The sequence below is a fragment of the Terrapene carolina genome, unplaced genomic scaffold, assembly GCF_002925995.2.
Source record: "Terrapene carolina triunguis isolate 2854851 unplaced genomic scaffold, T_m_triunguis-2.0 Scaffold84, whole genome shotgun sequence".
Classification (NCBI taxonomy): Eukaryota; Metazoa; Chordata; order Testudines; family Emydidae; genus Terrapene; species Terrapene triunguis.
This window is the reverse complement of record NW_020664435.1, coordinates 14,263,343-14,289,155: the sequence shown is the minus strand read 5'-3', so window position 1 is coordinate 14,289,155 and position 25,813 is coordinate 14,263,343. Positions and strand designations below refer to the sequence as shown.

General features: G+C 42.6%; 1 protein-coding gene across 1 annotated transcript in view; it reads left to right on the top strand.

Annotated features, from left to right (window-relative positions):
• Positions 1 to 25,813, top strand: part of TAX1BP1 (Tax1 binding protein 1) — a 106,971-nt gene that overhangs the window by 49,566 nt on the left and 31,592 nt on the right. Inside the window, exons 6-14 of the mRNA XM_024222922.2 lie at positions 8,484 to 8,632; positions 8,758 to 8,848; positions 11,366 to 11,551; positions 17,407 to 17,634; positions 19,005 to 19,151; positions 20,375 to 20,468; positions 21,506 to 21,624; positions 22,618 to 22,743; positions 23,378 to 23,449. Coding sequence (XP_024078690.2) covers positions 8,484 to 8,632; positions 8,758 to 8,848; positions 11,366 to 11,551; positions 17,407 to 17,634; positions 19,005 to 19,151; positions 20,375 to 20,468; positions 21,506 to 21,624; positions 22,618 to 22,743; positions 23,378 to 23,449 — 1,212 coding nt within the window. The remainder of the gene's footprint in view (positions 1 to 8,483; positions 8,633 to 8,757; positions 8,849 to 11,365; positions 11,552 to 17,406; positions 17,635 to 19,004; positions 19,152 to 20,374; positions 20,469 to 21,505; positions 21,625 to 22,617; positions 22,744 to 23,377; positions 23,450 to 25,813) is intronic.

Here is a 25,813-nt window from a genome sequence, read left to right as displayed (position 1 = left end):
CGCCGGCAAAGGTCAGTAGCGCGCCCCTCGGGCAGGGGAGCGCCGGCCAAGGTCCCGGCGTGGCTCGGCCGGGTAGGGGAACGCAGGCCCACCCTACACCACTGCGTTCCAGCCCAGGGCCCTGACAGTGGCAGGACGAGGGTCCCGCCCCTGGATCAGCGGGGTCCTTCCTCGATACAGACTCACCACTGCAGCTCTGTCCCTGGGCTACTTCCTACCCGATTGCTCGTCCGAATCCCTCTGGTTCCGTGTGATCGGGGTAGTCCACTGTTGGCAGCTCCAGCTCCCCCTCCGGCTCAGGCTCCTCCAGCTCCTCCTGGTCCTTGGCTGCTGGCAGCTCCAGCTCCCACTCCCGCTCCTCCAGTTCCTCTGGGTATTCAGCCGCGGGCAGTCCTGGCAGCCCCAGTCCGTCCTCCAGGTGAGGTTTCCACGGGTCCAAGGCCTCCCCTGGCGTGGCAGCAGGGTCTGAAGGGAGCAGCCCGCGGTCTGCGTCTGCCCCCCTCCCTGGTGCTGCCCTAACTGAGCTAAGGGCCCCACCCTTTATACTTCCTGTTCCACCCCTCCCCTTCCGGAGGGTGGAGCGAGCTTGGGCTGGCCCCGCCCACTCAGGCTGAGAGAAAGGCCCTTTACCCTCAGGTTCGGAGGGCAGCCACCCTGGCTCCCTACAGTGCCATACTGTAACTGGCAAGGGCTGTATGGCACACACCATTTACCTGTACCCCTACCCTGAAGAGGGTGGCAAAGCAGTACTTTGTCCTGGCTAAGGGAGCGAAGTGTTTGTTCACCTAACCTGCCCCGAACTCCTTGGTGGTCCAGATGGCTATGAAAAGATCCAAAGGGCGACATTATCCAAAGAGCACCCTACAGGTAAGTAGGCCCGGCATTTAGACCTTATGTGGAGGAAGGTGTTTACATCTACTACTCTTCAGTTTAGAATCTCCAACTGTCAGACCCTTCTCACCAAATATAATTTCCTGAATTAATCTAAGTTGTTTCCTTAGGAGGACAGGGCTCAATATCAAGCCCTTATTGACAAGTGCAAACTAATGGCCAGAACCTCATTACAAGGTGTACATGATGAGGCCAGTACGGCATCAAGATCCATGATAACTGCCATAGTAAAGCAATGGGAATCATGGCTGTACTCTGCAGGGTTTTCCGGGAAGGTCCAAAATATCATTAAGCCTTTTAGGCTAATCTTTTCAATGAGAAGACAGACCAGTCTTCACACTTTTATTGAAAGGGCTTTTAGGTATGTATACACCAGCTTCAAAGAGAAAATGCTATAAACAGCCCTATAAACCAAAGCCCTTCTATCACCAGTGCTCTTATGAGTGACCTTGCACTTAAGGATTCAATATAAGTGCCTTCATTATTCAACTTCTGGACTGAAGTCTTAGCTTCTTCCAGTACCTTTTCGACGGATCTCTCTCTGATCCATGTATAGCTTCTATTACTGGACAAAGATCTACTTCTGTTGTAGCAAATGCCTGGATGGCATTGTTTAATGATCCAAGTGGTTTCAACAGTAGATTTACAAGAGAGAGAATGGTGATTGTCTTCTTTGAATGTAGTAGCAAAAGTAGTCCACCAACCTTACTACTTGTATCTACCAAGATGGGATGGATCTTTTCAAAAGCCAGTAATAACAGTTGTAGTAATTTTAAGACAATAGCCAAGGATCGCTCATGAGAAAGCCAGCGGGTTTTTCCTAGGATGGACTAATTTGAACTTCAGTCCCAGAGCATCTTCTATTTTTTCCCTAAGACGGTCAGTCTTTTTGGACTCTTGTCTTCATTATACTCTTTTTTTCAACATTAAAGTTATGGCTTTTAAAATGTCTTTTGAAGATTCTGCAGCTTGTAATAGTTCTAGTTGAGTAGATCATAGAATTGTAGGACTGGCAGGGAGCATGAGATGTCTTCTAGTTCAGTCCCCTGAACTCATGGCAGGACTAAGTATTATCTAGACTATCCCTGAGGTGATTGTCTAACCTGCTCTTAAAAACCTCCAATGACAGAGATTCCACAACCTCCCTAGGCAATTTATTCCAGTGCTTAACTACCCTATTAGGAAATTTTTCCTAATGTCCATCCTAAACCTCCTTTGCTGCAATTTAAGCCCATCACTTCTTGTCTTATCCTCGTAGGTTAATGAGAACAAATTTTCTCCCTCCTCCTTGTAACAACCTTTTATGTACTTGAAAACTGTTATCATGTCCCCTTTCAGTCTTCTCCAGACTAAACAAACACAATTCTTTCAAGCTTCCCTCATAGGTCATGTTTTCTATACCTTCAATAATTTTTGTTGCTCTCCTCTGGACTTTCTCCAACTTGTTCACGTCTTTCCTGAAATATGGAGCTCAGAACTGGACACAGTACTCCGGTTGAGGCCATATCAGCGCAGACTAGAGCAGAAGAATTACTTCTCATGTCTTGCTTACAACACTCCTGCTAATACATCCCAGAATATTTGCCCTCCCCCCTTTTTATTTTTGTGTGTGTGAGTGTTACACTGTTGACTCATATTTAGCTTGTGATCCCTTATTGCCCCCAGATCCCTTTCCGCAGTACTCCTTCCTAGGCAGTCATTTCCCATTTTGTATGTGTGCAACTGACTGTTCCTTCCTACTTTGCATTTTTCCTTATTGAATTTTATCCTATTTACTTCAGACTGTTTCTCCAGTTTGTCCAGATCATTTTGAATTTTAATTCTATCCTCCAAAGCACTTGCAACCCCTCCCAGCTTGGTATCGTCCGCAAACTTTATAAGTGTACTCTCTATGCCATTATCTAAATTTTTGGTGAAGATATTGAACAGAACTGGACCCAGGACCAATCCCTGCGAGACCCCACTTGATATGCCCTTCCAGCTTGACTGTGAACCACTGATTACTAACCTCTGGGAATGGTCTCCTAACCAGTTATGCCCTCACCTTATAGTAATTCCATCTAGGTTATATTTCTCTGGTTTGTTTAGGAGAAACTCATGTGAGACAGTATCAAAAGCCTTACTAAAGTCAAGATATACCACATCCACTGCTTTCCCCCATCCACAAGTCTTGTTACCCTGTCAAAGAAAGCTATTAGGTTGGTTTGACATGCTATGTTCTTGACAAATCCATGCTGACTGTTACTTATCACCTTATTATCTTCTAGTTGTTTGCAAATTGATTCCTTAATTATTTGTTCCATTATCTTTTCGGGTACTGAAGTTAAGATGACCTCTGCAGTGTGTATAGAAAAGGTTAGGGTTACACTTTTCTCTGAACAAAGCTTGTATTCACCATGTCTTCCAGAGAAGTTTGCAGCTCCATCAAATGCACAAGCAGCCATCTGTTTGGTGTCCAATTTACAAGCATTTAACTCTTCTAAGATGTGGGTTGTCACAGATGCAGCTGATGTGGCTTCTATAACCTGAACATACAGAAATGCATCTACTGGCCTACCACTGACATTAAGATAATGTATGCAATGACTTAATGCTTGATGCACATTTGCATGGGTGTATTCATTAGCCGTGTATGCAAATTTTTTAAGGTGGTGAGAGAGTTCTTGAATTTTTCAACTGCTGAGTCTTTCACTGTTGAATTGCCTGATTCTAACCAGTCAGTTGAGTTTCTTGCAGAAATATAGTGAGCATTTGCAGGTCTTGTTCGGAGCCAGTATCCGACTTCAGGGTTAACAAATGACAGTGCACTTAACATTGGCCTCCAGCTTGTAGTGTGTGGTATCTCTTGCTTAAATAAACTGCGTTGAGTCTCCAGCATTCTTAAAGCCTCATTAAGTACTTCTAAAACTGGCTTTGATAGTGGCTGGTTTATAAGGCTTTCTGAATGTTGATACAGTCCAGAGGCTTGGTGTTTTGTAGCCTTTTCATGGAGTTTGTCAGCATTGGCTTTGCTGATCCGTCTGGCAAATCAAGCTCTTCCAGTTTTACCAATTATAGCAGTGGGAAGCTTTCCTTCTTCGTAAGGTTATTTGCAAGAGTGCACCACTAGTCATCTTTTGTAACTTCAATAAATGGGAAAAGTTTGACCGACAAACATCTGGAACTGAATTTAGGTTGTTGACACACTGTTTTTTCAGTAGGTAGCTGTATTTGTGCTTTGGGCTGTTTGGATGTTGATGCACCATTTGAATCTTCAGATGACATGTTGGTATATTCTTGGCTCTTGGTATGTTCTTCATCTTGTTTGGTTTGACCCCGGGGTGGTGGTGGGAGGGTGGTGATTGGAGAGTTCAGCGGGGTGTAAGGAAACCCCTGCCTGATGCAGGTCATAGAATTTATAAGAGTGACCTTGGATTTGATCAGGGTGAAGACCAACTCCCATCCCCAGGAAAGATTTTTGCGTCATGGGTGCTCTGATAGACCTAGTTACACAAATCCCTAGAACATCAGTTCAGATGTGCCTCACTCTCTTGGGGCATATGGTATCATGTTCTTATGTGACGCCTTTCACCAGACGCTGCCTCCGTTGCTTAGAAGCGTGCCACCAAACAGTATATGCACTGAGCAAGTGCAGCATGAACACCATGAGGTGACATGGTAGATGGACCCTGGACATGAGTTTGTTGGTGTTCCCTTCAGGGCTTTGGAGTGGAGCCCGGAGCTGGAGCGCAGAGTAGCTCCGGAGCAGTGGAGCTGCAGGTTTTTGCCTAGAGCTGGAGCGGAGCTGGAGCACAGCTCCAAAGCCCTTGTTCCCTTTCTATCCCCCACACCCAACAAGTTGGTAGTTACAGTTGCCTCCCTTTTGGTCTGGGAAGTGCACATGGGCGATGTGTAATCAAGGTACTTGGATGCCTCAGAAAACCAGAATGCACCTAAATCTGGACCTGAGAGCAGTAGAGATCCTTGCAAAGCATTCCTACCACTCATACAATCTCAGCATCTTCCTGATCACTTTCCTCTCCTCTACGTGCTTCAAAATTGATTCCTTGAGGACCTGCTCCATTATTTTTTCCAGGAACTGAGGTGAGCTTCTCGTCCACTGTAACCCCTATGTCTTTTTTTCTGCAGAACTGCTGCCTAGCCACTCGGTCCCTAATCTGTAGCAGTGCATGGGATTCTTCCGTGCATGGGAAAAGAAAAGTCTGTGCTCTAAAGAACCCTGATAGCCCTTCTGGTAACCATGTATGAGATCTTCAGGTCCTTAGATAAGATCATCTTTACTGTGTCATTTTGGCCTGGAGTATTTATTGGTATATTATATCTGCCTTTCTGTCGTTAACTTTTGTCATTTAACTTTCCATTTTGTTGTGCTAAGCTCTATCCCATTACATCTGGTTGCCTGATATTCTTAGACTTAATATTGCTCTGCCTGGGCACAAGGAGCATGTTGTAGTTAAAGTGTCAGCCTTAATTTGAATTGCCCTTTTGACAGTCTGTGCCACCACTAAAAATCTCATAGACAGAGATTTTTTGTAATTTTGAGTTGACTGTACAGAGCAAAGATACTGCCGTTCTGAATCTTAAGCAGTTATTTGTCTCCCTCTCGTGGCCAGATAGGACTAGTGAACAATGTTCTAACATTGCAGTGGTGACAACTCTTACAGTAGCTTGCTAAATGTATAACCTTGGTGTACAGTGAATCTGTTCCTTTAACCTGCTTTTTCTTTGATCCTGTAAACTTTTGGAAAACGTTTCAGTACATATAACACTGATATAAACTGGAACACAGGCAGATTTATTGATTTAATAAATTTGTTCTTTCAACAGGTCTTAAAAATTTATTTTGCTGTTTGGAGGTTTTTATATTAATCTGATTTATTTCTCTAACGGGTATCAGCATAAATCCAGGTTCTACAGCGATGATCTGCACAATAACGTTATTCATTTAAAAGTCGTATTCAAATATCAAATATTCATTTGAGTTAGCTTCCCTACCTGGTTTACTAGAAGTGGTTGGAAAATGACTGGGAGCACCTTGTTACTAATGCAGTGTGTTCAGTCTGCATTGCAAGTGCCCAGATCAGATCCCACAGGTAAAGTGGGATCTGCGTAAAGTACAAAAATTGAGCATTTTTTAATATTTTCTGTGCTAATTTTTTACCCAAACTATATGATTTTTGATAACTTGCACATTTTTAAAATGTGAACCTTTTGTGGGTAGAAATCTTTATTTAAAATTAAAAAAAAAAAAAAAGGTTTTAAAAATGAAACAACCCCTAGAGTTACTTGTTTTGGCACCAGGAATTTCTCCCTTAGGTGCTGTCAATGTTCTTATGAGGAGAAAACTGTTTGACTACCTGTAAATGTTTTAATTGATCTTGCCTTACTTATTTTTTAAACTGATTAATTTAGACAAATTGTTGATCTAATTCGGTGGAAGGACTAATTTGCAGACATTCTTAAGTAGTATAGATAAATGAAGTTCTTGCATTTTATTTCAAATTTATTTATGAGAATAGCCATGAGCAAATGGCAGTTTTTTGTGAAATGACAGAATTAGTGTCCTAAAGTAAACTATAACGTACTACAAAATCAATATGGGGCTTTTTTGTGTGTACTTTATAGTAGTGTCCATAGACTCCTTCCTGCAAACATTACACATTTGAGTAATCCCATTGAAGCTAGTGGAGCTAATTATGTGAACAATGTTACTTCACATGAGTGTTTGCAGGATTAAGCCTTAAATCTGTTTTTTAAATATCTGAGATTTATGCACAATATAAACGTTTTGAGATTTTGTTGAAAGCAAATGTACATTGCCTTCATAGTTAATTCAGATGTATTCACTTGTTTCCCACTTCTGTATTTTCTTAGAAATTGAAATTATAATTGTAGTGGTTGTTGATACAAGTGAGGTTATGTTTTAGTTTTTATGATAAATCCTGGGTTTTTTGGATTTGCAGGTGCAAATATCTTTTTTAAAATATGTTTTAAGTATGATAAGGAATTATTTTAGATGTCTTCCAAAGTTGTATCTGCTTGCTTGACTGACAAAAACATAGTTTTACTACTGACAACATCTTAGAACTGACAGTCATGGGAGAATGAGCTGGATTCTCTTTAGCCATAGGCATCATAAACAGCATTGCCAGCTAACTTAGTTTCCAGAATCTTTATTACTGGTAATGATTGTAAAGAGGTAGAACACAGTGGCCGGGCTGCGGCTCCGAGCCCCTCCGCCGGAGCTGGGTCGGGGAGACCCATGCTGGCAGCTGTGGGGAGCCTGGGTTCCTCCACCTACCCTGGGTGGGGAGGCCAAGCAGGCCCCGGCCCATGTCCCTGCCCCCCAGGCCTTCTGCCCAGGGCAGGTGGAGGGACCTAGGCTCCGCACAGCTGCCAGCGTTGCTCTCCCCGACCCAGCCAGGGTGGGTGAGATGGGGCTCGGAGTCATAGCCCGGCCACGGTAAGAGCCAGATGGACAGCTCTGGGGAGCCGCGGCGGACCCTCCACCTGCCCTGGGTGGGGGGCCCAGGCAGCTCCACAGGTCACCCCTCCCCTGCCAGGCCACTGTGGAGCTGCGTGCGGGGGGGCTGAGAGCAGTCCCCGGCGGTGTCCCCTCCCAGCCGAGGACAGGTGGAGGGTCTGTGACTCGGTGTGGGCTCCCCACAGCTGTCAGCGTGGCACTCCGCAACTGGGCTTCGGGGGGGTGGGGCTCGGAGCCTCACCGTGGCCACGGTAAGTAGAGCCCTGCAAATCTGCCGATATCCGCAGACAATTTTTGTGGATCGGATGCAGATACAGTTTTGTATCTGTAAAAATTGTTTACTTTTTTCCCCCTTTTCAATCTCTGCTTAATCCTTAATCCCTTGTGTGGATTTATATATATGTGTTAAGTAAATACACCTATTTTCTGTATGTAGTTGGCAACAGGCTTATAAATATATACATTTATATGAAAAGATACAACATTAGAGACGTAAGAAATTAGAACATCCAGCCCATCTCTGTGTTAGTACAGTCTATTCTACGGTGTGATATTACGTCTTTAAGTCCTTTCTGTTTCATCCTGTTATATGTAGTTAAAAGTATATTCAGTGAGAGAACCCAATACAATTTCTCTCCCTTCTGGTGAGTTGGTTAGTTACACTTATATGAAGACAGGTATCATCCTCAAGACCCCAATTTGCATTAAATCTTAAAACTGAATTTTCTTTTTGCAAGTATGTTTCCATTTTAGAGACATAAGTATTGCTTTTTTTAAAATACTGAGAACTGGAAAGATGTAACATGACGAAAAAACAATTGATTTACATCCCATGCTTCTTTAGTTGAACAAGTGTGCTACAGTATGAAAGTAGGTTGTATGTATGCACAATTTAGTTAGTTTAGAATTTATAATAAATAGTGTGTTTTGTTTTAAAGGGGAAAATTATATTTTAAAAATGCATTAATGAGTGTAATAAGGAAGATGTTTTGAGTAGTCAGCGTTAAAAGTATAGAAATTGGCCCTCTAAACTATTTGAAAATGTGTTTCTAAATGTATTTCTTATAATAAATTATATCTATGTATGTGTATATATATATTTTAAAAGGCTAATCTTCAAGCATCAGAAACTCTTAAAATTGAAAATGAAGAACTGAAGAAAAAGTATGATGAGACTACTTCGAAAGTTCTCCAACTTGAAGAAGATATCATGACTGTCACTCAGAAAGCTATTGCAAAAGAAACTGAGTTAGACAGGTATTTGGCCATCTTCTTGCCAGACTTGTTTTATTTTAGTGTTTGTTTATGCAGTCATATAAATTGAGAAGAAATGTAACATTTGAATGAATTACTATATTAATATCAATCAATCCATTCCCTAGTCTGAAAGACAAATTGAAGAAAGTCGTCTTTGAGAAAGAACAACTTGAATGTCAGTTAAAGACTGAAAAGGACGAGAAGGAACTTTACAAGGTAACATATTCTTTCCAGCTGCATGTCCTTAAGCTAGATGACTTAGAATAAGACTAATGACATTTTAGAGAGAGATGTGATAAACTGAATACTCTTACATAAAAATGGATGGGAAAAACATCAGAATTTGGCACAAGATTTGGAAGGGTCTCTAGAGGCATACTGTATCAATGGAGACCCAATGATTGAACTCTTTTTGCTAGTACAAATTGCATCTCCACTAGGTGATTTAGCCAGTGTAGCTATACTTGTAAACCCTTTCTGTTGTAGACAAGGCTTCAATGGTAAAATTCCAAACCCTCCTAACTAGTCAAAGTGAGCTTCTGGAGCCACCCTGGTTACAATGAAATATATATTTCTTTTTATATCAATCTAAGGTACTACCTCAGACAAATGGATTTGAGAAGGTAGGTACAAGAATCAGTGGTGCTTCAGAAATGTCTCTACTAGCTTGTACTAGGGCAGGGGCGGGCAAACGTTTTGGCCTGAGGGCCGCATCAGGTTTTGTAAATTGTATGGAGGGCCGGTTAGGGGAAGGGGTCGTGGCCCGGCCCCCACCTCCTATCTTGCCCCCCCACCCCACTCCTGACCCATCCAACCCCCCCTGTTCCTTGATGGCCCCTCTGGGAGCCCTGCCCCATCCACACACACCCCGCTCCCTGTCCCCTGAGTGCCCCCGGACTCCCGCCGCCCCATCCAACCCCTCCTCTCATTCCTGACATCCCTCTCCCGCCCCCAGGACCCTTTCCCCATCCAACCACCCCTTCTCCCTGTCCCCTGACTGCCCCTGGAACCCCTGCCGCCCCATCCAACCCCCCTTCCTTCCTGACTGCCCCCCGGGACCCCTGCCCCCATTCAATCCCCTGTTCCCCCCGATCACCATCCACACCCCCGCCCCCGACCACCACCCCGAACTCCCCTGCCCTCTATCCAACCCCCCCCCCCGGCTCCCTGCCCCCTTACCGCGCTGCCTGGAACACCGGTGGCTGGCGGTGCTATAGCTGCGCCGCTCGGCTGCTGCCGCTGCCACCACGCAGCAGAGAGCACCGGGTCAGGCCGGGCTCTACCACTGCGCTGCCCCAGGTGGTCACAGCCCCGCTGCCCAGAGCATTGCGCCGGCGGCTGAGCGAGCTGAGGCTGCGGGGGAGGGGGAACAGCAGGGGAGGGGCCGGGGGCAAGCCTCCCAGGCCAGGAGATCGGGGGCCGGGCAGGACAGTCCTGCGGGCCATCGTTTGCCCACCTCTGAACTAGGGCTTACTTAAGGCTATTGTTCTTTATCTTCTCCTCTTAGAAGCAGTTGTCTGGATGAGATGTTAGAACATTAACATCTTTAGGTTATCTATATAGCTTTAAAAAAAAAAAAATAGGGTGTGCCTGAAAGCATGTCTGCATCCAAGGAGCAGCTCTTTGTATTAGAGACAATACTGGAAAAGCGTAGTCCCTAAGTCTCCTGTAAACATCAAGGCGCATTCCATAACCACAGTGTTTTCCTTGTGAGTGGACAGAGCAAATGGGAGACTTCTAGACCTGCATTGGGCACATGCTTGGGATATGTAACACTTATTTACTAGCTATTACATATTAGGTATGGTGGCATCTTCAAATATTACTTGGTTGTAACTGACTGCTCTTTCCAGGTAGTCCCACCCATTGTCTCTGGTACTGGGTACTGCTGTTGCAGTCCCATTTGACTGGTATAAGAGGATGTTGTTAGAAGAGTAACGCCTCTCTGTAATTTCCCCCAAATCATTTTATACCCGTCTAGACATCCCATCCCCATCAGGAAAGTGTTAGCCCAGTGGTTCTCAACCAGGGGTATGCGTACTCCTGGGGGTAGGCTGAGGTCTTCCAGTGGGTATGTCAACTCATTTAGATATTTGCCTAGTTTTAAAATAGGCTACATAAAAAGCACTAGGAAAGTTGGTATAAACTGAACTTTCATACAGACAATAACTTGTTTTTATGGCTTTATATATTATACACTGAAAAGTAAGTACAATATATGTATTCTAATCGATTTATTTTATAATTATATGGTAGAAATGAGGAAGTAAGCAATTTTTCATAGTGTGTTGTGACATTTGTGTATTCTTATGTCTGATTTTGTGACCAAGTAGTTTTTAAGTGAGGTGAAAGGGGGTACAGGTTCCTGAAAGGGGTACAGTAGTCTGGAAAGGTTGAGAGCCACTGTGTTAGAGTTTTCAGAATTGTTATGCTTGCCCTATTCTTAGAACAAGGCTAAGTAGTATAGTAAAGCTGGTGTTGGATGGTACAGCTGGAAAGCAGCAGTCAGAAAGCTTCTAATATAAGGATAGTGACATTATCATGTGTTTGATTAGTATCTCTATCTGCTGGAAACTGATAGTCAAGCCTGATATAGGAGGACTTAGAAAATGTTTAAATGAACAGGTGAGAAGTTATTCTTTGATTTGAGGTACACAATAGTCTTTATAATGTGACTGATTCCTGTGATTTAATTGGAAAAAATGAGTTTGACACTTTTGAGCATCATTACAGATACACCTGAAGAATACAGAAATAGAAACCACCAAGCTAGTAAAAGAGGTTCATACATTAAAGAATTTGGATGTGAACAAAGAAAATATGATATCCCATTATAAAGAGGAGGTTGGCAAGTTACAGCTATGTATAGCTGAAAAAGAAAACCTGAAGAGAGCTTTCTTGCTTTCCTCCTCAAACAAGGTAAGCGGTACTCATATAATTGGCCCAATTTGAAAATACACTTCACAATCTGAAATTGTTTTTAATTTATGGTTATATGTGTTTGGCAAAGGAGCGGGAGGAGTTGATGGTCACCTCCAGGATATATGCCTGAATTTCAGGGAGGATAGAGGAGTTTTCAATAAAGACAGAGAAATGAGAAAGTGGGAGAGGGTTTAGGAACAAAATAAGTTCAGTTTTAGCCATGCTAAGTTTGAGTTGATGGAAAAATATCTGGGGGGGGGAAGATATCTGAGACAGGCTAAAATGAAGGGGGAGATGGAGGAACACAGGCATGGAGAGTTAATTTGTGAGTTGTCAGCACAGAGATGGTAGTTGTCATGTCAGTAGGTTAAAAATACCAGAAGAGAAGGGAGCCAAGGTTGTAGCCCTGTTAGGACTTCACTTTATGGAGTGAGGTGGAGGGAGAGGAAGAGGAGCCACCAAAAGAGATGTTGAAAGAACAATTAGTATAATGCATTGACAAGATTTAACAGTGACATGAAAACCAAGGGGAGGACAAGGTCAGCAAAAAGCTCAAGGAGGATGAGAGCAGAGAATTGGCTCCAAGACTTTTTCAGGAAGAATTAACCTTGAGAGCAGGGTGGAAAAGGTAGGAATCACAATAGAGAGGATTTTGGGCAGTATATGACAAGGAAGGCAAATCAACTGGTCTTGTTAGTCTTCTCTTTGAAGAAGTCATCAAGATCTTGAAAGAACAGAAACTTGCAATCTAGTATCAAGGATTGTGGGAATGGTATTCAATGGAAGTGTGAAAGTAGTGCTACTGATAAGGGAAATAGCAAGAGAAGAAAGAGGAAAGAATGTTGTCTGCCGTTTAGACTAGATACGGTATTTCTCATGTCCTTCTTTTGACTGCTTTATGGTTTTGCTGCTGAATATATTGATAAAACAGCTACTGTGTTTTACCTCAGAAGGGTTTGTTCCAGAAATGGATAAAACAGTATCTATATTCATTTGTTAAACTTGCTGAGCACTTACTGCCATTTCTTGAGGGGGTCCCTAACATTTCTTTATTATGTGTTACTAAATCCCACAGATTTGCAGAGATGTAACTGATTAATATGACCTAGTACCACAAGGGTAAAGAAGCAGTGATCATGTGGTTCTAGAATATCTAGTACAATGAAGCCCCAGTCTTGGTTGGGGCTTTTGGACACTAGTTTATTCTGTAATGATGGAATTATACCCTATTTACTAGTGTATGAATGAAAAGCTCATATGCACAATGTAAACTTTCTAAAAACATTCAAACTAGGTATATGATTTAAAAAAATAAAATTGTCTTTGTAAGATTCCACTCCAGCTTTTATTTAAAAAAAATAAATAAATCTGGTTTTGGATACTTCAATGGCCAACATCATGTAGTGGTAGCCATTTTGAAGTGTGCCCAAACTGTCTTCAACAGCTGCCTCTCGACATCTTCCTAAGCATGCCTCACTTACTATTCCCACACCTCAGCAGTCTACTCCAGGGGTGGACAAACTACGGCCTGCAGGCCGGATCCGGCCCATCGGGGCTTTGGATCCAGCCCGCGGGATTGCCACCCCTGTGGTGCTGCGGGCCCCGCACCACTCCCGGAAGCGACTGGCACCATGTCCCTTGGGGGGGCGCTGAGGGCTCCTCCACACACTGCCCTTGCCTGCGGGTACCTCCCCCTGCAGCTCCCATTGGCTTGGAACGGGGAGCCTGCCTTAGCCCCGCTGTGAGCCGCTGCCACCCGGGAGCCACTCAAGGTAAGCACTGGGCCAGAGCCCGCACCCTGAACCCCTCCTGCACCCCAACCCCCTGCCCTGAGCCCCCTCATGCACCCCACACTCTTCCTCTGCCCCAACCCCTTGCCCTGAGCCCTTTCCTGCACTCCCTCCCACACCCCAACCCCCTGTCCCAGCCCTACATTCATGGCCCTGCATGCAATTTCCCCACTCAGATGTGGCCCTCGGGCCAAAAAGTTTGCCCATCCCTGGTCTACTCAGTGGTACTCTTTTCAGCAACTAAAGATTTACCACTGAAATATTTTTATGCTGGGTGGTTTTTATACATACATTTCCTTGAATTGTATTTAGTATCCAACCTAATCTGTTACTTTCAATGTCACGTAATTTTTCCCCCCCAAAAGGACAAACTTGAGACTATTAGGCTACTCTAACCTTTGGTGAATGTAATTATGAATAAATTCCAGTATCTGAAATAATGAAACACATTGGGTGCAACCCAGAACACAGTCAAAGGGCATGTGCTTGTCTAAATTACATCAACCTCCTGGAGCTGCCCTGTGGTATGCAGTGCTGCCTGGAATCTTTGCAGCACTGTGTGTGGTGACTCTGTCCCTGTCCTGCTGTAGTCCCATCCCGGCATGCTTCCGATGCCAGGGCTGGTGAAGCAGGTCCTTGGAAGATACCCTTACAGCTCTATCTTTCCCAGTGCCTGCACCAAAATAATCCTCCTTTTGGCCAGATATGGGGCTTTTAGGGCACCTCTTCACCACTCCCAGCCTTTTCATGGTGTACAGGGCCCGAGCAAGAGAGAGGATGTCATCCAGTACTTTTATGTAAAGTCTCCTCTACCATACAAGTGAATTCTGTTTGTGAAACTGTAGATAGCTGTTTCTGCTTATCAAAACTGTTGTAATGGTAATAGAGTACAAAATACGTTTTTAAAGTTATGTTAATTGTGTTTAAAATGTAAGCTTGAAATGCAATAAAAAGGTAGTGTGCAAAGTAGTAAGTAAAAATATTATTTATTGACACTTCTATTTTGAAACAGATTGTTCATCTATAGTATACTTTTAACTCATTTTAATGATAAATGATTGTACACAATTTTGAGTCAATCAAATAAGGGAAAAAATAGGAGGCGCGCGTGTACAAGTCAGTTCTTCTTTGAGTGCTTGTTCATGTCCATTCCATATTAGGTATGTGTGCTCGCCACATGCAGCGGTGCTGGAAGATTTTTCCTTAGCAGTATCCATAGGGGACTGGCAGTGGCACCCACATGGCGCGGTATAAGGGGCACCGCCATCTCCCCCCACCCTCAGTTCCTCCTTGCTGCCATATCTGTGCTGGACTATCTGCTTCAGCTAGCATTGTTTCATTCTCTGTTCTTGCGAACTTTGAAATCCTGCAATATAGTTGTATATGGTTAGTGCTGGTGCAGAGGATAGAGTTCATCGGAGTGGTCCTTGACTTGACCTGCGCCAGAGTGGTCCTGCTGCTGGAAAGGTTCCGCACATTGACGAACCTCATCGTGGAAGTCTCCATGTTCCCTCTGACTACAGCCAGAGTCTGCACCTGCTGGGTCACATGGCAGCGTGCATTTATGTTGTCCACCATGCCAGGCTCTAGATGCGGCCCCTGCAACAATGGCTGGCGATGGTCTATTCCCAGTCCCGGGACTCCCTAGAAAAGATCGTTACCATTCCCCAGGCGATACTGACCTCGCTGCGATGGTGGACCGACCCCAGTTCAGTCCTGGAGCGGTTTCTGTTCGATAACCCCCCTCACTCCATTGAGTTGGTGTCGGACACTCGGACCACGGCTGGGGTGTGCATCTCGGCGACCTCCAGACACGGGATGTGGTCCCTGGATGAGGTGAAGTTACACAGGAACGTCAAAGAACTCAGAGCAGTCCAGCTGGGGTGTGGAGTCTTCCTGCCGCACCTGTCGGGCAAAGTGGTATGAGTCCTGAAGGACAACACAGCCTCAATGTTCTACATCAACAGGCAAGGGGGAATACGCTTGTTGGCTCTCTGTCAAGAGGCACTCTGTCTACGGGACTTTTGCATCAGCCACGAATCCACCTGGAAGCTTGTCACCTTCCCGGCGTCAAGAATATGCTGGCGGACCAGCTCAGTAGGGACTTCTCCTCTCCACACGAGTGGTCTCTCCATCCAGAGGGAGCCTTCATGATCTTCCAAAGGTGGGGAACTCCCCAAGTTGACCTGTTCGCTACCAGACCAAACAGGAAGTGCCACTAGTTTTGTTCTTGGCAAGGCCTGAGCAAGGGCTTCCTCTCCGATGCCTTCCTCCTGTCGTGGTCAGGGAGCCTGCTGTACGCATTCCTTCTGATTCTACTCATCAGCAGGGACCTGGCAAAGATCAAGAGAGACAAGGCACAAGTTGTCATGATTGCCCCGGCATGGCCTCGCCAGCACTGGTTTGGCATGCTCATGAGCCTGTCAGCGGCCTCTGCCCAAGTGACCGGACCTGCTGTCACAGGACCACAGTTGGCTCTTACACCCCAACCTCGATTCCCTCCACTGCTCAGTGTTGATGCTGTGTGGCTGAACCCGGAGGAGCAGACCTGTTTGGAAGAGGTTCAATAGGTTCTCCTGGGGAGTAGGAAGCCCTCAACTAGACTGACTTACCTGGCCAAGTGGCCGAGGTTTTCCCGCTGGGCATCTGAACGTGGCATCTCTCCCTCGCATTCTTCCAAACAGGCTGTCCTGGACTACCATTTGAGGAACTAGGGCCTGGCACACTCTTCCATTAGAGTGCATCTCGCAGCCATCTCCGCTTTTCACCCGCCAAGCCTAGGACAGAAGGTGTTTTCCCATGATATGACAGTCAGATTCTTGAGAGGGCTCAAGAGACTCTTCCCGCAGGTATGGGCTCCTGTCCTGCAGTGGGATCTTAACTTGGTCCTCTCTAGGCTCACTGGCCTGCCCTTTGAGCTGCTTGGTTCCTGCTCCCTTTCCCACCTGTCATGGAAGGTCGCATTTCTGGTGGCGGTGACGTCAGCGAGATGGGTCTCTGAAATTAAAGCCTTGACCTCAGAACCGCCGTACATGGTCTTCTACAAAGACAAGGTTCAGCTGCGGCCCCACTCAGCCTTCCTGCCGAAGGTGGTATCCATCTTCCATATGAACTGGGACATCTTCCTCCCCGTGTTCTGTCCCAAACCGCACAAGACCAGTAAAGAGGCGTCTTCATGTGCTGGATGGCCGAAGGTTTTACTTTGAACGTACCAAGCCTTTCCGTAACTCAACTCAGCTCTTCATCGCTACAGTAGGCAAGATGAAGGGCCTTCCAGTGTCCACGAAGAGGATTTCCAATTGGATTAGCTCATGCATAAAGACCTGCTACAACCTGGCCGGGGTTCCGCTGCCGCCAATTGTCGGAGCTCACTCGACTAGAGCTCAGGCGTCTTCGGCGGCCTTCCTGGTGCACATCCCTATCCTGGACATCTGTAGAGCCGCAGCGTAGTCCTCTGTCCACACATTCACGACTCATTATGCCATCACTCAGCAGGCCAGGGATGATGCTGGGGTCGGCAGAGCTGTGTTGCAATTTACACGTCCGTGAACTTCTACTCACCTCCGTTGGTACTGCTTTGGAGTCACCTAATATGGAATGGACATGAGCAAGGACTCAGAAGAAAAGGCAGTTACCTTTTCCATAACTGGTGTTCTTTGAGATGTGTTGCTCATGTCCATTCCCCAGCCCGCCCTCCATCCCCACTACTCGGCATTTCCGACAAGAAGGAACTGAGGATGGGGGAGCCAGCGGTGCCCCTCCCACTGCGCCATGTGGGCGCCAGAGCCAGTCCCCTACGGTTACTGCTGAGGGGAAAAAACTTCCGGCACCGGTGCATGTGGCGCGTGCACACGTACTATGGAATGGATATGAGCAACGTATCTTGAAGAACATCAGTTACGGAAACGGTAACTGTCTTTTACTTATTATACTTCATAATGTCTTTGCTAGAGCTATCAGGGATATTTGCTTTTTATTTGAAATGTTCACATCTCATAAGCATAACCATGCCAATGGGAAGCACTATATTCAAACAAGTTTATTTTTATTTTTTTCTTTCAGGAGGATGCAGATATTTTAAAAGAACAACTTCGGAAAGCTGAAGATCATATTCAGGCTAGCAAGCAGGAAGCTGTCTTAATGTCAAAAGAGCTGAGTGATACAGTAAATGTGCGAGATAAGACAATGGCAGATCTTCACAGTGCTCGATTGGAAAATGAGAAGTTGAAGAAGCAGCTTGCTGATGCTGTAGCTGAGCTTAAAAAAGTCACTCTTGTGAAAAATGAACAGGTAAAATGTGACCTTTTTTTGTTCTGAGATTTATTCATGTTGTTCACAAAACCTGATGTGAGCTTGTTTAGTTACAGCAGTTTTCAGTTTTGATAAAATCATGAAAACAAAACTTGTTTCTGGATAATTAATAAAACCTCTATCTCACCACTGATGATATTACTTGTAATTTAAAGCATGTAAATGGATTAGGAGGTGTGATTAGAAAGAAGATTCTTAAATAGTTTGTATGGGAATATTTAAGAATATTTTTTTCGGACATTCTTACAGACTAATACAGCAATATGATATCTGGATTATTTTAAATTGACTCTTTTTAACTCTTCTGAATGTCTGTGGGTCAGGTTGTTCTAAAATTGGTGCAAATGAGATATAAGAACTACTGGATGGGATTCTTCTCTTGCTAAAGTTTCTCTCCTCATTAGAAGAAAACTATATATCCTTTTCTCAAACGGTTCAGAATTTGTGGATCAAAGTAGGTTGTTTGCTAAACTTTTTTAATAAGTAGTAATACATTAATATATTTAAAACCATCATGAATGGGTATATGATCCATCAGAGGTTGTTTAATCCAAAGCCCATTGAAGTCAAATGGAAAGACTTGCATTGACTTCAGTGGGCTTGTGGCTATTACAGATAGGATTATAAAAATAGTGTGCCAGCCTGAAAATTCATGGAATGCGCACCTACAGTTCCAAAATGTAGCAAAAGCAATTTACTTTATTCTTTCATTTTCAAATATCCCAGCATTCTTTATTATGAGGGTAGAGTTGAAAAGGTATTTATTACTTTACAACGTATCTTTGAAAAGTATTCTCAGAAAAATTGGCCAGATTATCTGTGGTCCATTGCGCCATTCAGGCTGCAGAAAAGAGCCAAAGTTTGGCCAAAGCTGAACAGGTGAGAATTACCCCAGTGGCTAAAGCTGAGTTATTTGGTTCCTGCAACAATCGTATATCTCCACTTCACTTCTCCCACTGACATATGGGGCATGATGGAACACAGTTCTGCTCTGCCAATTCTTAGTTGTATATAGTTCCTTCAGAACCATAGTCAGTTGCCATAAATTAGAATAGGCCCTAGAATGCTCAAACTCATGTTGTGGTGGATGCAGATCAGCTCACAGACCCAGAGAGACACATTTGTGTCTCTGATGAATGCCCTCTCACTCCATCACCTTCTTCTGCTCAAAGTGGCTCTCATTGTAGGACCTGAGTTCTTGCAACCAAGAAAAAGAATTATCCCCCATCTTTCCCCCCAAAAATCAAATCTTTGTCTTCATTACCACTGCCTGAAAAAGGTTCTATAGCATTGATTTGAACAAAAGAGAATATATTTTCTGATATTTATTTTTTAATTTTTTTAAAAAGGAAATGTCGAACACAGTAGAGCAGGAACTGCGCAGAGAGGTTGAGGATCTGAAGCTTCGACTGCAGATGGCTGCTGACCATTATCGAGAAAAGTTCAAGGAATGCCAAAAGCTCCAAAAACAAGTGAATAAACTTGTAGACCAGACAGTAAGTAGCATTGGAGAATCCATTTGCTCTTTGTGACTTTTCAATGTTTGTTTAAAATTTGTTGTAGCAAAGAACAATGCATTTAAACAAGAATCAGAACATTGTGTGAGGAATGGTCAATGAATATAATACTTTCTATAGTAGAGCCAATTTATATCTATGATGTTGGATATAAGCTGTCGAAACCAAACATAGTATCCTAGTATTTGGTATATGTTGAAAGCTTATTGAGTTTGTGTGATGTTATAAACTGGATTATCTTCAAGGCATACCATTCTTTTGCTGAGGAATCTTCTCTCTCCAACTGTGAAAGAGAGGAAACCGTGGCATTGCATTTTCATTCCTTCACTCATCTCCCCTGCAGAGAGGGTGAGAACACTTGGGAGAAAGACTGTGTACAGAGATGGGTAAAGGGGTTTCATGCAGCAGCAGAACTGTGCATCTGCACCTCTTTTATGTGCGTGCCTGGTTGCTTATTTTATCTATATCGATCTATCGATATTGCAGAAGCTACCTGATTCATATCTGCTATTTCCTGTATCATCCTGAAGGTCAATAGGGAATGAGGTATCATCCCATAATGTCTGTTGGCCAATGTCTGGTCCCCTGCCTGTGTCTTGGGGTATGCTATGTCATGTGTATGTCGTGTATATCTGACACCCAGCTCAAATGTTAGCTTAAAAAAAAAGGAACTATAGTATCCAAGATGTGTCTTTATTATTCTATATCTGTCCCAATTCATAACATAGATTCCAGTTTAAATTGGAATATTAAATTTAAATGTTTAAAGTTTAGCAGATACTCTGTGGAGATTTCCATAATCTATTTTGTAAAATATTTTTTATAATTACTGTTTTTGCAAGAAAATTATTATAAAATACGGCATTATAAAAGCAGTAAACTGATCATATTTTAGGGTCAGTGGCAAAGATGCAGTGGAGATAGTATAAAGTGTAGATTTTTGAATCTTATTTCACCTTGACACCAGCAACTTTGATGACTCCATTTCCAGGAGATGATATAAAGCCAGAGAAATATATTAGCTGGCTTTTGTGTTTTTCTTTAAACAAAAGCGGTGGATGGTGTACAGTTATCCACTTCTTCAAAAAGTAGTGAACTGAGTTAAATTATAACATATCTGTGTTCTCAGCAGTTCCACAACCATTGTAATTCTTGATTGATGTTTTCTTTGAATAAAGTACCAAAATTGTTTTTTCATAAAGAAAATTGCAGGGAACCAACAGAAAGTGACAGATGCCTCAAACATTGAGACAGCTACTGCAGTCGTTACAGATAAAAAGTTGACCACATCTCCAGGTATCAACAACGTAAACTTTTTTTAATGGTTTCTATTTGTTGGCCTCAAATAGAATATTAATTTGTGAAGTAATCTATAAAAGTACCTTGTATATAAACAACTAGCCCTTGGGGTTTGGATAACCCAATGGAAACCGATTAGAAATATGAACACCAGTTTGAGAGCCTGCTCCTGCAAATACTTGCACCCATAAATATTCTCATTGGGTCTGCTGACATGAGTGAAGTTTACATATGTAAGTGTTGGCAGGATTGAGCCCTGAGTTGGTGTTTAAGATCAATTATTAAGTTATATAGCATGGCTTGTTTGTTTTTGTTTAGCTAATAAACAGAATTTCAGTAAAAAGAAATGTGTACAGTAGCATAACATCTCTTCAGCCATGGCACTGTTACAGTTTAATATATTTTATTGCAAAATCCATGCTGGTAAAGTGTTCAGTTATCTGCAGAAAAGAACAGAAATATGTATCTTAATAATTTATAGACATGAATGATTTGCTAGAAAACACTTGTCTATGTTGTAATTTTCATGGACTATTAAGCTTCCCACAAATCTAGCCTTCTAAGCATAAAGAAAGGAACTTGTAATATGTCATAACACATACTGGAGAGAAAGTAAATAGTTGCAATTTTGTGACATTTAGAGTATTAAGCATTTTTTCAAAAGGGTACAATATATGTACCAATAATATTGTGCTCTGAGAATTAAGTTTATAAATGGTTTAATTTCTCAAAGGGATGTTCAATTCTCCAAACACTTTTTATGTGCTGTGGAATATTTTCTGTTCAGCATGGGTATCCAAACCTTGCCCAGTTGAGGGCCTCATTGGCAAGAGCCTGATATAGCTGCCCTCATCTTAATATGCCTGTGGCCAGCAGAGATTGGGTCATGTACATGTTGTCTCCAAGATGCATATTAGTGTGTGTGACATTGGCAAGATTTGAACTGTTGTCCACCCTTCATTCATTCCTGTTGTGCTGCGTTTATTTAAAAAACAAAGAACAAATATTCATATTTTTTTTTCCAATATTTGCAGCTAGCCCCATTTCACCTGATAGAGTTTCAGAGTTCGTGGTAAAGGATCAATCATGTGAAATGAACAAAGAAATTGCTGAGAAAACAGAGAAGTATAAGAAATGCAAGCAAATGTTATCAGTAAGTAAAGGGCTGCTTTGGAAAGTTGAACAGAAAGTAGCTACAAGGAATAAATCTCAAACGTTGAAATACTCTTCTCAGCTACTGAACTGTTTGTTCCCTTAATAGTCATTCATATAGCACATATGTGATCATAATAGAAACTTTATCATAAGCAGGTATCTTCACAGTAGAATTTTAAGACCTCATTGTGTGGGTGCTATGGTATTCTTTGTTGCATGTTTGATTGTCTGCTATTTTTGGGTGGAAATGGAATGTCAGTAATTTTATAAAGCAAATATTGGGGTGAGAACAACCTGAAATGGTGAAATGGAAATATCTGTAAAGAGATCTTCGGAGGCAACTATTTAAATAAAGTGCATTCACTTGTTTCCATTAAGATTACCACCCTATATTTCATGTTTTCACAAACATATTATGCTAATGTTTGTTTACCATGGTGTGACATGTGCAAGGCAATTGCATTCATTACTTTCTGTGGCGGGGGGGTCACATTTATGCTGGTTCATTACTGACTTATGTTGGTCATTTGAGTTACATGGGATGCTTTCAAGGAAACCTTTGCCTTTGGCCTTCTGGATGAAAGTGCTCTGGGTGTTTGCAAAGCTCGCTGGAATGGGTTTTTTATTGAAGTGGATGTGAGACACCTTACAGAGTGGCAGCATGTTTTGAAGAGCAGGAGTAAAACTGTGTGTATACAGAAAAGCTAGAACAGATAAGGGGAGAGAAGAATAGCAGCTTGTTGAAGACTCAAGAAGGAAAAGTATATTGGACCTCATTGCTATAGTTCCCGGTACCCTTGTCCTCTTCAAAGCCTTAGCACATAAATAGGGGCCTGTAATCAATCCATGGGGAAGCCACCTGACAATTGTCTAATTTCTGGGAAGCACTGAGTGTTGCATGGTCAGATAATTTAAAAAAAAAAAAAAAAAAAATTCCATAGATTTATAAAATGTTAAGTGATTGATCATGACTTCTGTTATACTGCTTTAGGATGAGAAGATGAAATGCAGTGTTTATGCTGATGAATTGGCCAAATTGGAGCTGAAATGGAAAGAACAAGTGAAAATCAGTGAGAGTGCAAAACTCCAGCTAGCAGCAATGGAGGACCAGTATAAAGTAAGCTTATTTGGCTACACATTGACTAGGAAGAGGCACAAAGTAGAGCATTGTGGAACCACACACACACACATTTAATAAGAATTCTTTTAGAGAAAAAAATAGTTTTTCTAACCCACCTACTGATGTTCATGTGGGATTTTTGAGCAGGAGTGTGGGCAGGCCTGAGAACAACACCATCAAAGTAGTTGGCCCCTCATCCATGCAAATGCAAACCTGTTGGCAGGCTTCATCAGGATCAGTATTTACCTCCCATTGCTAATCTCCTCCCTGGGAGAGATGTATCCCTTACCACTATCATCATCATCGTCACTCCTTCCCTTTTCCCTTGCTCCCTAGCCATGGATCTGAAGAAGAGTCCTTCTAATGTCCCACTGCTACCAGGCTAAATGACATTGAATAAACACAAAGTGCTGAAAAATGCACACAGTAAACAAACTGAAGAAAATAGAGAAATATTTTTTGCTAACTTCATTCAATTGTAAAGGATGTTGCATGTAATTATAGTAGGTAAAATATTTTCAGACAGAAATGTGATTTTAAGTTGCTGAGTGTTTTGGGTGTTTACAGCATAATACATGGGGAAATGATATACATTCCATAATCTAAGTGAAGCAAACATTTTTTCATGTAGGTTCAGCTGGCAGAAAAGGAGAGAACAATAAAAGAGCTGATATCACATTTGGAGGTCTTCACCAGTGAGAAGGTACTGTAACCATCAGATGTTCTGTTTAGTGGGGTCTGGTGCTTCATAGATTCCAGGGTCAGAAGGGACCATTCTGATCCTCCAGTCTAACCTCCTGTAATAACACAGACCATTCTACTTCCCCCAAATAATTCCTAGAGTGTATCTTTTAGAAAAAAATTCATTACTGACATTTTTTAAATCAAGACTGAAGTATCAACTAATACCTTTGGAAAATTATTTCAATGGTTAATTACCATCACTGTCAAAAAAAAATTTCCCTTATTTCCAGTCTGAATTTGTCTAACTTCAACTTCCAGCCTTTGGATCATTTTATACCTTTCTTCACTAGATTGCAGAGACCACTGTTAAATATTTTTTCCCCATGTAGATAATTATAGACTGGAATCAAATCACCGCATAATCTTCTCTTTGTTAAACTAAGTAGATTGAGCTGCTTGAATCTCTTTCTGTAAGGCACTTTTTCTAATCCTTTAATCATTCTCACAGCTCTTCTCTAAACCCTCTCCAATTTATCAACAATCATTGAATTGTGGGCACCAGAACAGGACATAGTATTCCACCAATGGTTGTACCAGTGCCAAATATAGAGGTAAAATAACCTCTCTACTTTTACTCAAGATTCCCCTGGTTATGCATGCCAGGATTGTATTAGCTCTTCTGGCCACAGTGTCATATTGGGAGCTCATGGTCCGCTGATTATCTGCCACGACCCCTAAATCTTTTTCAGAACCACTGCTTCTGAGGATAGAGTCCCCCATTCTGTAAATATGGCCTACATTCTTTTGTTCTTAGATGTGTACATTTAGCCTTATTAAAACACATGTTGTTTGCGTGTATCCAGTTTACCAGGTAATCCAGATTGCTCTGAATGAGTGACATGTCCTCTTCATTATTTACCACTTCCCTAATTTTTGTCATCTGCAAACTTTATCAGTAATGAGTTTTATTTTCAAAGTGTTGACTAGCATAGGGTCAAGAATGGATTCCTGCGGCTCCCCTCTGGAAACACACTTACTTGATTCCCTATTTACAGTTATATTTTGAGATCTATCACTTAGCCAGTTTTTAATACATTTAATGAGTGCCACGTTAATTTTATATTGTAGTTTTTTAGTCAAAATGTTGTGCACTACCACGTCAAATGCCTTACAGAAGTCTGAGGGGGGAGGGATAGTCAGTGGTTTGAGCATTGGCCTGCTAAACCCAGGGTTGTGAGTTCAATTCTTGAGGGGGCCATTTAGGGATTTGGGGATAGCTCCTGCTTTGAGCAGGGGGTTGGACTAGATGACCTCCTGAGGTCCCTTCCAACCCTGATATTCTATGATTCTCTGATGCATCAACACCATCACCTGTAATGACCACACTTATCATCTCATCAAAAAAAATCAAGTTAGTTTGACAAGATGTTTTTTCCATAAACTATTTTGATTTGCATTAATTACATTATCCTCCTTTAATACTTCATTAATTGAGTCCCAAATCAGCTGCTTTGTTATCTTGTCTGGGATTGATGGTAGGCTGATAGGCCTATAATTACCCGAGTCATCTTGTTTGGCACAACTATCTTTCTTCCAAACTTCTGGAACTTCCTCAGTGCTCCAAGACTTGTTGAAAATGAACATTAATGGTCCAGTGAGTTCCTTGGCCAATCTCTTTTCAAAACTCTTGGATGCAAGCTATCTGGACCTGCTGATTTAAAAATGTCTGACTCTAGTAGCATCTGTCTAACATCTTCTAGAGATACTATTGGTATGAAAGAGTGTTATCACAATGTGATGAGACTATATCATCTATTTCCCCCCCAAATACTGAACAGACATTTTTATTGAAATTTTTTGCCTTTTCTGCATTATTATTGATAATTCTACTGTTTCTATCTAGTAATGGACCAATACTAGTGTCAGAATTCTTTTTGTTCTTTATATAGTTAAAAACTCCCTATTGTCCTTAACTCTTCTGGCCATAGATTTCTCTTTATGTCCCTTTGCTTCCCTTAATCAGTTTTCTACAATTTCTTCTGATTTGTATTCATTACTATCAGCTTCCCCTTTCTTCCAGTCGCTAGCTCTATCTATCTATCTATCTATCTATCTATATATTGTGACAAAGTTCCTCTATCTTGGTGGGTCCTGCGCTTATTGGCGGATTTTCTTGCCTCAGAGATTCACCATGTGGGTTGGGGAACAGCCCAGAGACCTTCCCCTCTGGGAGAACCCACAGTCCAGGTCAATTGGGAGGTTTGGGGGGAACCTGGGCCTGCCCTCTACTCCGGGTTCCAGCCCAGGGCCCTGTGGACTGCAGCTGTCTATAGTGCCTCCTGTAACAGCTGCATGACAGCTACAACTCCCTGGGCTACTTCCC